Genomic DNA, 11,944 nt, shown 5'->3' on the forward strand with positions numbered 1-11,944 from the left:
ATTTTTAGTTAACAGCTCTAATACATAATTACTATTGGCTATAATGAGATGAACTCACCTTGGTCTCTAATACATGATAACTGTTAACTAAAATGAGATGAACTCATTTTTGAAAGCGTCTACCTAACAGGGCCTTCTAGTTTGAGAGATAAGAAGATCAACAGTTTAGAATTGCATACAGATGTGGAGCATGACAATGATGATGTCGGACTAGAGAAGTAAAATTAGGGAAAAAGAAACGAAAGCGGATCAGGTGCGGACCATGGGACTCGCCTTGATGCATATATTTTATATCCACGTGTCCATTCGTTTTCCAGATCATTGTAGAGCATGAGCCCAAAAAAGATCCAATTCTCAGATGGACGATATCATAGGAGGAAACAATGGTGATTCACCATTAATGGGCCACAAGTTTTGGATCAAGATGATATTTGTTCTTCCCCTTCATCCAGGTTTATGTGACCTTATCAACATGTTGGATGGCAAATAAAAATTATGGAAACATTAGTTTTGGATCAAGATGGTAGTTTTTTCCCCATTCATCCAGGTTTATGTGACCTCATCAACAGGTTGGATGGCAAATAAACATTACGAAAACATTAGAGTGATCAGTGGACCCTAGTAAGTTTCTAATAGTAAGACATTCAATCACTACTGTTCCCTACTGTATGGTCCACCTGAGAATAGGATCTGTTTCATTTTTGGGCTCATGCTCTGCAATGATCTGGAAAAACGGATGGACAGAATGGATATAGAATATATACATCAAGATGGGACCCACAGTGAGGACCACACCGTCTTGGGTGAGGCCAGGGCCACACCTAATCCACTCCCAAAAGAAACAGGGACATGGAGGATTTATTTCTTGTGAAGAGGAAAAGGGGAAATGAAATGAATTTTACTGGAAAGTTATCCAAAGTATTCAACAACTGTCAAAGTACAACAAACACCAACATATTCCTGAGACACCATAAATTCTATAGTATCATAAAATCCACAGAGAAGGGCATTAACGTGAGCATCCAGGTCTGGAGGAGGCAATTCACTGTAAATTTTGTCTTCACTTCGGATTTCTTTCAATTTAGTTCCAGTAGAGGCCAACTCAGCAGATTGCTTGGCCAAGGAGTGGGGCGAGAGACCCTGTATGTCTGGTACTTTTTCATTGCCACAGTGGGTGGAATCTATTCAAAATTGGCATTTATCAAAGAAAATCTGGAAAGATTTTTAACCTGATATAGAACTCGTCAAACAGCAACCTTGTCTAAGTTTAAATAATCAACAAGCAAGGCAAAAGAAATGAATAATTGAAAAACCTGCTTGTTGTGGCTACTTTGTACTTCAGTGGGGAGAGATGACAAGTAGCATAACTGAGATGCAGGTCAGTCACCTATGTTCATCTTGTTTTTCTTTCCTTTCTTCGCTGATGCTTTTGCAGCCCCTTTGCCTCCTTTTTGGCCCTTGGCCAATTTCCCTTTCGCATTCTTTCCCTTCTTCAAGCCACCTTTCCCTGGCTTGCCCATTTCACAGGACCTTGCATCTTTCTTCATCTGCCTGTCAACCACCACCTTCCCTTTTCCACCCTTCACTTGGACCCCCTTCTTGGCAACCACATACTCCCTTTGAGGCTTCTTCGGAACCGCCTTCTTATAAAGCCGATCAATCATCTTCCCCTTTGACAGATCAGATATATCAGTCTGATCTGAAATGGAATTCGCCTTCTGACGAACCTTCTCAAGCTTTCTCATTGCTATCAACAGACCAAAAGGGCTAAGAGGAGATGAAATGGAATTCAAACCATTAACAATCATGGAACACTACAATTCCATTTTCTGATTAAATATTACACTTCATGTATACTGACACATCTTAAATTGTAGAATTTGAAGCACAAATAACAGGATTTGAACATTGGTAATAAGCATTGCAATCTAGAAACTATCAGCCCCTTGTTGATAAATGTTTAGCACAAAACATGAGATCTCCAGTTCAGGATTCAGCTTCATCCAGTGTAGCTGAAAGGCAGAAGCCACAAGTGCCCTTAGATCGCTCCATAGGCCTGGATGCACCTAGATGCAACTGTCTTTTTCTTGTAAGTGGGAATTTTACTTGAAAAAACGGAGAAACAACAACAAAACAGGGCTAAAAGATCACAGGTAACCAAGCTACAGCAAAAAAAAGGGGGGGGAGCGGGCGGGGGGGCGTGGGGGCTGGGAATAGAAATAAAGCAGCAAGGCAATGCAATTTTTGCCTTATCTTCTATCAAAAATAAGAAGAATACTCCTGCTTGACCTGTTCCTAGGAAGATTGTCCACGGCAGAGTTAGCCTCTATAGTAATCGCAGAGAAGGAAATAGTGTCCCCCACACAAACATCCCTTCATTCTTCAATCATGTCCACCACTCTCCAAGGGTATGAAGCTCATTTATTCCAAGAAATGATGTTTACTTGAGTCCACTCTAGGATAATCAGCCTTTCAAATAGTCCACGGCAATCTTTCAAGCTTGAGGAAGACCCACTACTTCCACATAATTAGTCTTTCTATCCAATCCGCCGTGAGAACTGCACAATTGATGTGCTAGTATTGCCACACTAAATTAAATATTTAAAGATTTTATTTTTAAATAAAAAATAAAAACAAGTCAATAGTTGAGTTGGTAGTGAAATTCTTAATTGAGAGAGAGGTTTAGGGATCGATTCTTGAAGTAGTAATAATAAAGATAAGGGAGGATGTGCTTATCCTATCTTATAATAATTTTTTTTTTAAAAGGGATACGAAAAGTTTAGGAAGCCCTAAAGTAAAAGGAAGAGGAAATTCTAAGAAAGCTCGATCAGGTAAGTTTTAATCGTTAGATCTTTTTAACTTTTTATTATGTTGTTAATTTCTTCTTTATCTATATAATGGATGGCGTGGATCATCCACACCATCATTGTATCGGTGTGTATGGGCAATTTTAATAAAGTGATGTTTTTATAATTTCGGTCTAATTAGTAATATTTTAGGAATAAATTAAATGGATGGAATCTGATTGTGCTAAGATAGATCTGTACGGATCATATGATCCTTAAGGCCAAAATATACAAGGGCCATAATTTTTAGATCAATCTAACAATCAGATAGGCCACATTAGTCAGATCTAAAAGTGTTTAATAAAAGAATCTTAGATTTTTGCGCAAGTGTTGGTATCACTTGGCGTAGAAGGTCGAGATGGGCCATCGGTGTATGTGTGGTTAGATCCACACCATCCATCTAATGTGTAGAGGCAAAACATGATAATACCTCAAGAATCTGAATGATCTGACCATCCGATGGACCACCCCGATCAAGTAATTATCATTCAATTTTATAATCTTAAAAAGGAGAAAAAAATAGAATAGAAATTTTAATTATTTGATTATTTTGGATCTGGCCACCTGGGAATAAACATTACGAAAACATTAGAGTGATCAGTGGACCCTAGTAAGTTTCTAATAGTAAGACATTCAATCACTACTGTTCCCTACTGTATGGTCCACCTGAGAATAGGATCTGTTTCATTTTTGGGCTCATGCTCTGCAATGATCTGGAAAAACGGATGGACAGAATGGATATAGAATATATACATCAAGATGGGACCCACAGTGAGGACCACACCGTCTTGGGTGAGGCCAGGGCCACACCTAATCCACTCCCAAAAGAAACAGGGACATGGAGGATTTATTTCTTGTGAAGAGGAAAAGGGGAAATGAAATGAATTTTACTGGAAAGTTATCCAAAGTATTCAACAACTGTCAAAGTACAACAAACACCAACATATTCCTGAGACACCATAAATTCTATAGTATCATAAAATCCACAGAGAAGGGCATTAACGTGAGCATCCAGGTCTGGAGGAGGCAATTCACTGTAAATTTTGTCTTCACTTCGGATTTCTTTCAATTTAGTTCCAGTAGAGGCCAACTCAGCAGATTGCTTGGCCAAGGAGTGGGGCGAGAGACCCTGTATGTCTGGTACTTTTTCATTGCCACAGTGGGTGGAATCTATTCAAAATTGGCATTTATCAAAGAAAATCTGGAAAGATTTTTAACCTGATATAGAACTCGTCAAACAGCAACCTTGTCTAAGTTTAAATAATCAACAAGCAAGGCAAAAGAAATGAATAATTGAAAAACCTGCTTGTTGTGGCTACTTTGTACTTCAGTGGGGAGAGATGACAAGTAGCATAACTGAGATGCAGGTCAGTCACCTATGTTCATCTTGTTTTTCTTTCCTTTCTTCGCTGATGCTTTTGCAGCCCCTTTGCCTCCTTTTTGGCCCTTGGCCAATTTCCCTTTCGCATTCTTTCCCTTCTTCAAGCCACCTTTCCCTGGCTTGCCCATTTCACAGGACCTTGCATCTTTCTTCATCTGCCTGTCAACCACCACCTTCCCTTTTCCACCCTTCACTTGGACCCCCTTCTTGGCAACCACATACTCCCTTTGAGGCTTCTTCGGAACCGCCTTCTTATAAAGCCGATCAATCATCTTCCCCTTTGACAGATCAGATATATCAGTCTGATCTGAAATGGAATTCGCCTTCTGACGAACCTTCTCAAGCTTTCTCATTGCTATCAACAGACCAAAAGGGCTAAGAGGAGATGAAATGGAATTCAAACCATTAACAATCATGGAACACTACAATTCCATTTTCTGATTAAATATTACACTTCATGTATACTGACACATCTTAAATTGTAGAATTTGAAGCACAAATAACAGGATTTGAACATTGGTAATAAGCATTGCAATCTAGAAACTATCAGCCCCTTGTTGATAAATGTTTAGCACAAAACATGAGATCTCCAGTTCAGGATTCAGCTTCATCCAGTGTAGCTGAAAGGCAGAAGCCACAAGTGCCCTTAGATCGCTCCATAGGCCTGGATGCACCTAGATGCAACTGTCTTTTTCTTGTAAGTGGGAATTTTACTTGAAAAAACGGAGAAACAACAACAAAACAGGGCTAAAAGATCACAGGTAACCAAGCTACAGCAAAAAAAAGGGGGGGGAGCGGGCGGGGGGGCGTGGGGGCTGGGAATAGAAATAAAGCAGCAAGGCAATGCAATTTTTGCCTTATCTTCTATCAAAAATAAGAAGAATACTCCTGCTTGACCTGTTCCTAGGAAGATTGTCCACGGCAGAGTTAGCCTCTATAGTAATCGCAGAGAAGGAAATAGTGTCCCCCACACAAACATCCCTTCATTCTTCAATCATGTCCACCACTCTCCAAGGCTATGAAGCTCATTTATTCCAAGAAATGATGTTTACTTGAGTCCACTCTAGGACAATCAGCCTTTCAAATAGTCCACGGCAATCTTTCAAGCTTGAGGAAGACCCACTACTTCCACATAATTAGTCTTTCTATCCAATCCGCCGTGAGAACTGCACAATTGATGTGCTAGTATTGCCACAAGGAATGACCCCAATACCCCTAGAGGACATCTCTCAAGCCGTGCATTCACATTGGTATGAGTAGCATGCACTTTGGGTTACCATGGATAAGGATGTGTCAGTGGTAGGTCCATTGATTCCTTTTGGTTTTCCTTATTTTCTTCCATGATTCTCGTTTATCATTTGGCCTTTCAACCAAGTATAAAGTCAGTAAAATGCCACCTGGCACCAGAAAAGAGGCCCGCTTTTTATTATCGAAATGGTTAACCCCATCAATAAACCTTTTACATCAAAATTCAAACTATTCTGTGTATTGGTACGAATTTGTGACAAATGCAATTTATTCAGTCATTATAGCCTCTGAGTTATGTTATCATGTACCTGTTTAATCACTCAAAGATGGAAAATCCCTCTCAAGAACAGTGAAGCCATTCCCAGCCAGACTAGCTTAAGAGCATCAGGTGATCTTGTCACGTCAGAGAGGTGGAGCAATCCAAGAGGCCTGATACTTCAGTCCTTTCCAGTGACTGAAGATACCATGCCAGCACCCAATAAATATTCACGAAGACAGCCCTTTAAATCAGGGAACAGGCCAGCCTGGGCTCATAATATAAGAGTTCTAAAAATCTTGGACAAGCTGCAGCACATAAAGAGCCTTACCATTGAAAATCCTTTTTTTCTTTTTTTCTTTTTCGTTCTTTCTTTTTTTCTTTTTTGAGAGAGAGAGGTCACTGTTGAAAATCTTATTGTTACTTTCTACCCACAACCCACAAAACAGCCAATGCCCCCATTTTCCACAGAAGCGTACCAATAGGGCCCCACGCAGTCATTGACTATCTTTCGAACAGCTACCGGACCGAGTCAGGCATAGTTCACATAATACCAAACTTGGAGAAATTGAAGCCCATATCTCCTTCATGAAATAGCAATACAAAAGGAGATTGTTAAAATCATCTTCATTCCCACAACAAAGCATCTATTTGCCAAACATGTCCCTCCATTCTTGAGGTGATCAATTGTGAGAATTTTGTTGATACAGGTTGTCCACACAAAGGGCCTCACTTTTAGTGGGACCAGAACAGACACAAATAAAAGACAATACCAATTATCTGGTCACTGTGGTCTCCACCAGGGATTGCTCGAGAGATCTGAGGTGAAAATCCCACTAGATTCCAATGATCCTTCTGTCAGTAAGAACTTGCAGGAAAAAAATTCCTTGAAGAAGCTCAAGCATCCTCCCCAGACTGACAATCTCTTCCCCTTGACGCAGGAAGGAATTAATTGAGTCACCTCTACAACTGGCAATGAACTAAACATCTTCAAATAACTCCAAAGGAAGGCTTCAAGCACAATACATCTTCCCAGAAACAAGGTATTCCAAAACAGTTACATAACAGTAACGATGGTAACCGTTGTGTTACAGGGTCATGACAGCCATTATGGGGAAAATGGCCCATAACGACCACCTAACGGTCCCGTGATGGCCGTAACAGCTAGGTAATGATCCATTACCACAAAGGGACTCCTGCCCACTCCCCAGCCTCCAAACCCGTTTACCTGGCATAGCCAGGTTAACTGTTCCGGTGCTTCTTAATCCAAGGTCATCACAGTTAATTTCCAAGCGCACATTATCCCACAACACCGAACAGAACTTATAAGATCCAACCCAGTCATTCTACAAGAACTGCTTGATAATAGATTCAATCGAAGTCACAAGGCACCAGGGAAATGACAGAAGATATAACGGCAGCAAGGAAAGGAACACCTTTATTGGAGACCCAAATGCCTAGTTAATTCAGCTGAAGGGCAGCCAGCCTGCAACCAATCACCCTTGCAATAGAAGATACCCCCAGTATTGAGATTGGCACTGATGATGCTGCTTTTCAAGATATTCATCCTAAGTCCATAAACCACTTCGACTCTGAGATTCTAAAATGACACCACCAACCACCTTCTTGAAACACAACCCTAAAACTCTAGCAGTGAGTTTGTAAATAAAAGGTCTAAAATCGATAACATGTTCAGCACCATCCTTCTTCAGGATGAGGCCAAAGAAAGAGGCACCCAAGGATTTGTAGAACTCTTCAAAAACTATCATGACACGCACTTTATTCACACTCCCACATTCTGGTTGAATAGTAGAGGAAATCTATCAAGACCCAAGGCCCAATAACGGCATGAGTCAGAAAGACTGACCTCAAAATCCTTGAGAAAGAAGGCATATCTGAGCTTCAGGACTTGGGAAGGATATATCATATCAAAATTAACACCTCTGAGCAGCAGCTAACAGCAAAGTCTTCAGAAAAAAAAAAAAAAGTAGCAGAGAAGAATCTGATGAAACAGTAGGAGACTACTTCCTTCTCCAAGAGAACTTGATCGTTACAGCAGAAAAATGATTTGTTCTTCTTGAGCATTTGCTAACTTGTGAAAGAAAGCTGTATTGTTGCCTCGTTGATCCATCCATCCCAAGATTTCTACCTCCAGTTAACACTTCTTCCCTCCTTAAAACATCATTCAGAGCTTCCGCCAGCATCAGCTTCTTTGTGGCAGCAAAGCAAGCAGATATCTGAACTCTTCTTCAATACATTCCAAATCATCAAGCTCTTTCATAGATATTTGCTTTGGTTGCTTTCAGGTCCACAGGAACTTCTAAATTCCATACTTTCAACTTCTCCCTCAGCATACAAAGCTTCATAGATAACCGACGAGCGTCACGAGCTGCATATCCCAAAGTATCAAAGAAGGCCCACGAGCCTTCAACTGGCGATACAAAAAAAGGAAGATTAAGCCATATACACTCGATTCTGAACGATTTGAGACCCTTGACTCTAGCTTGGAAGAAAGACACAGAGGCTTATTTGGCCACGTGAATTTGGCTCCCTAGAGAGGGAGATTGACCAGCCCCCACTTTAAATGAATTCATTGAATCATATCATACTTGATGCAATTCTTGAGACTTGACCCTCCCAGTTTTCTGTGGCTGTATCTAATGACGTTCAAGTCCCCACTCAAAAACCATGGGGCACCCAACAAGTAAGAAAACCACCGAGCTCCTTCAAAAATCCTATCTCAATCCTGGGTCATTTGGACCGCATTGGTAAGTTTAATGCTATTACATATCTTAGACCGTATGATAGACACCACTTCCAACAACCATGTGACGAGGACGTCACATCAAGTACGCCTTTGCGCACATATAAGAGGAGGGGGTGGGCCCTAGTCTCTCCATGGCTAGGTGAGTATTGAAGACCCCATAGTGCATGTACGAGCATCTAGAAAACCCCACACTAGGAAAATGCACACGGATTACTTTATAGATTGATTTGGACCGTTGGATTTGATGGACACAACGATCGGACCGTTGGATAGCATGGATTACATGATCGGGTCATTGATCGTGGACCATTTTTCATTATAGTACAAATATTTGTTTTAGGATTTAGTTTTATGTTTGATTTATGCTTTTGGACAATTTAGAAGTGGTTTTATATGCTTTTTCTTATACTATGATTATTTTGGTTAAAAGACATACAGCAGGGACTATTTTGTAATTTTCTAAAAGCTCTTCAGACTATATAGAGGGAGCATATGGAGGTATCCCTAATGGTGGATTTCTATTTTTTTTTTAAAAAAAAAAAAAAACCTTCTTTGTTACCTCTTCTTCATGCAATTTGGAATGAAAATTGATGTGATGCCAATCTTCAATCATGGGAGTGTGAGACTTCCAGTTATCCACCTTCGAATCTTCCTTCTATGTTCAAGGTATTTTGTTAAAATCTCTTTTGTTCTTCACCTAAACCATCTAAAACCTTTCCAAATATCTTCCTTCTTCATTAGTCCCTCCATCAAAACCCCATAATTACAGACCAAACCCAAGCCGACCGGACCCCACACATGTGACCATACGGTCACACGTGTGAGCCCCATGACTGGTCCAAACAGCCCAATTTTCTTTCCCCTTTGCATCTTTGTTCCTTCCTTCCAAAACCCTAACCCTACCTGATGTAAAGCAGGTCACAGACACTTTCATGTCCAAGATGGATGAGAGAAGGCCCAATCAAAGGCAAAAGTCATCAAGACCGTCAGAACCCTAAAACAAGCATATCTCATAAACCGAAATGAGTTACTCCACGTACCATATCTGATTTTGGGGTAGGACGACCTACTTTAGCCAACCAACTTGGCAATGTTGGTTTGCCTACACCGAATTTATGAGATTCCATCATATTGACGGCCGAATTCCATGTTTAATTCCGTTTTTACTATAAATAATAAGTTTTAGTTTGATTATAAGTCTTCGTCCATTCAGACTTAGGAGTTGTGCCCAACATGAAAAGTGTTTAGAAAAATTAGGAGAATAACATGGTTAAGTAACATAGAACACTTCTTATAAATAAAAAATTTACTATTTATAGTAAGTTACGAATTTTAGGAAGTTTTAGTTATAATTTAATTCATAAACTTATTCAAGTCTTAGTATCTCTATTTAAATGGGTGTAGACTCATCTATTTCATCTATCAATCAATCAACAAGTTTCTTTCATATATTTTAAAAATATTTCTATTTCCTTTCCTCATGGATTCAAGAAGTCTCTGTGAGGAGTCCAGAGAAGCTCCATGGATTTAGAGTAGTTATCCTTAAGGAAGACGGTGATCGACCTCATCACGTTCATCCCTGCATCACTACCCCAAAATCCCTAATCTCTCAATTTTCCCTAAATTCACAAACCTTAGATCTCCAAATCCTTCAAGTAACCTAAAATCCCTATTTTTCATACATCCAAAACCCTAATTCACATCTCATAATACATAAACCCTTTAATCACTCCATCCAATTCCCCAATTTAGCCCTAATCCTAATTTCACCCTTTTTTCTGAAGCTTCCCTAACCCTAGCTTGACCCACACACAAATCTAGTAAACCTTAGGTAGTATTAGACCTTCCCCTTTATAGTAGACCTAACCCTATGCTATTTGCATTAGATCCTAATTTTTCATATTTATTGATCTTGTATGACGGTGCTTGACAACTTAATCTTAAATTGTGCATGATTTCCTCTTAAAATCTTGATATTTGTGATGATGTTAGCAAAATTTGTGGTTTTGCTAACATTAGTCTACAGTGGCCCTTGGTAACAAGTGCAATCAACTGAAGAACATGAGAATAGTGTAACCACTTGGAGGAACCCATCAATGATAGAACACTATTGCATACAAACCTTAAGAACCTGATCACACATCCATGGTGCAACTCTATAGTAACTAAAACCTTCTACACTATGAAAGTGTCTTGACCCACATCCTTTTAAAAAGCATTAACTTATTGATGTGCCCGCATCCCTCCAGATAAAAATACAAAACTTTCACACCTGAAAGCATTCTCCATTAGTAATCACCAACCCAATTGTTGAGAAATAAATATAAATTTTGTAAAATTATAATAGTGTGGTAAACTAATAGTGTAAGAGTAGAAGCTTTAAGAGAGCCACATAGAAGCTTCATAGTTCAAATTCAAATGGAAAATGACATGGGTATTTGGAGTAGGAAGAATCTCGTTAAATGTAAATAAATGTGTAGAAAAGACCTCAAAAGCCTATATATACATGTAGGGGTCTTCATTGTAACACAAGAAGTAAAGAATATTCAATACAAGTGAATTTTTTTCATCCCACTTCTAGCTTGCATAAAAATCTAAGAGTGTTAGAGGCCTCTTCACATACAACACCAACGACCTTTGCTTTCTTTAAGTTAGGCAAGACTTCTCTAATATAAAAGGCTGGAGATGTGGATTTTTTGGGCCTAAAAGTAGGGAACCTTTTCCTTTTCCTTGCCTCTTTTAAATTTTTAGGCAAGCTCTTCACAACAACAACCTTATTTGTAAGTGCTGCTATGAACCGGTCCTCGTCAAAAAGATGAGAAAAGCTCTCGAATTTGGGGCCGCAGAACATGCCAAAGGATAAGTAAAAAAACAAAACATCGGACAAGGCCGATTGCTTTCTTGGATCTCTGGAATGACAAGAGTAGCATTTAGAAGACTGGATATGGTGACAAGATCACAGATCTAGAAAATGAACAAACCTGTTACAAACTCTCAACAAAAACAGCAACAAAGCAAATCTCTCCAGCCGAAAGAAACCCACAAAAGATCGTCTTCTCAAACCCACCAAATTTTTTTGGCATAGATGAAACCATCTCTGCTCGCTTGGAGATGCAGCAACCACAGCAAATAAGCTGATAAGTTACAAATTGAAATTTTAAATGAAATTTCTTAGAAAATTAAACCTAGGGAAGAGCTCAAGTGCTAAAAAATCTTAGACAATGAAAATTTAAATGAAACAAATAAAAGAATATAAACCAAAAACCAAACTGTGACAGGGTAAGAATAAAGATATACCCTTTTTTTTTTCTTTTTTTCTTTATTAATAAAGATGCACCCTTGCCACAAGAAGCAAAGGTGATTTCGAGGCATGCATTTGTGATTCTTAAGTCTTCGCCTTATAGAATTTAAGCTTGCAATTCATGTTGAAATGTACAGCATAACAG

The 11,944-nt window shown here is 39.3% G+C and overlaps 1 protein-coding gene across 1 annotated transcript; it reads right to left on the reverse strand.

Moving 5' to 3' along the window:
• Positions 1 to 882: 882 nt before the first annotated feature.
• Positions 883 to 2,158, reverse strand: LOC131235583 (uncharacterized). The gene has a single exon (XM_058232796.1). The coding sequence runs from the start codon at positions 1,806 to 1,808 to the stop codon at positions 1,380 to 1,382; it is 429 nt and encodes a 142-aa protein (XP_058088779.1). The 5' UTR covers positions 1,809 to 2,158; the 3' UTR covers positions 883 to 1,379.
• Between the last annotated feature and the right edge of the window lie 9,786 nt (positions 2,159 to 11,944).

This window comes from Magnolia sinica, chromosome 19 (genome assembly GCF_029962835.1).
Source record: "Magnolia sinica isolate HGM2019 chromosome 19, MsV1, whole genome shotgun sequence".
NCBI classification, from domain to species: Eukaryota; Viridiplantae; Streptophyta; class Magnoliopsida; order Magnoliales; family Magnoliaceae; genus Magnolia; species Magnolia sinica.

Coding starts and splice junctions, on each gene's coding strand:
- LOC131235583 (XM_058232796.1), bottom strand. CDS start 1,808: ATGATTGTTAATGGTTTGAATTCCATTTCATCTCCTCTTAGCCCTTTT.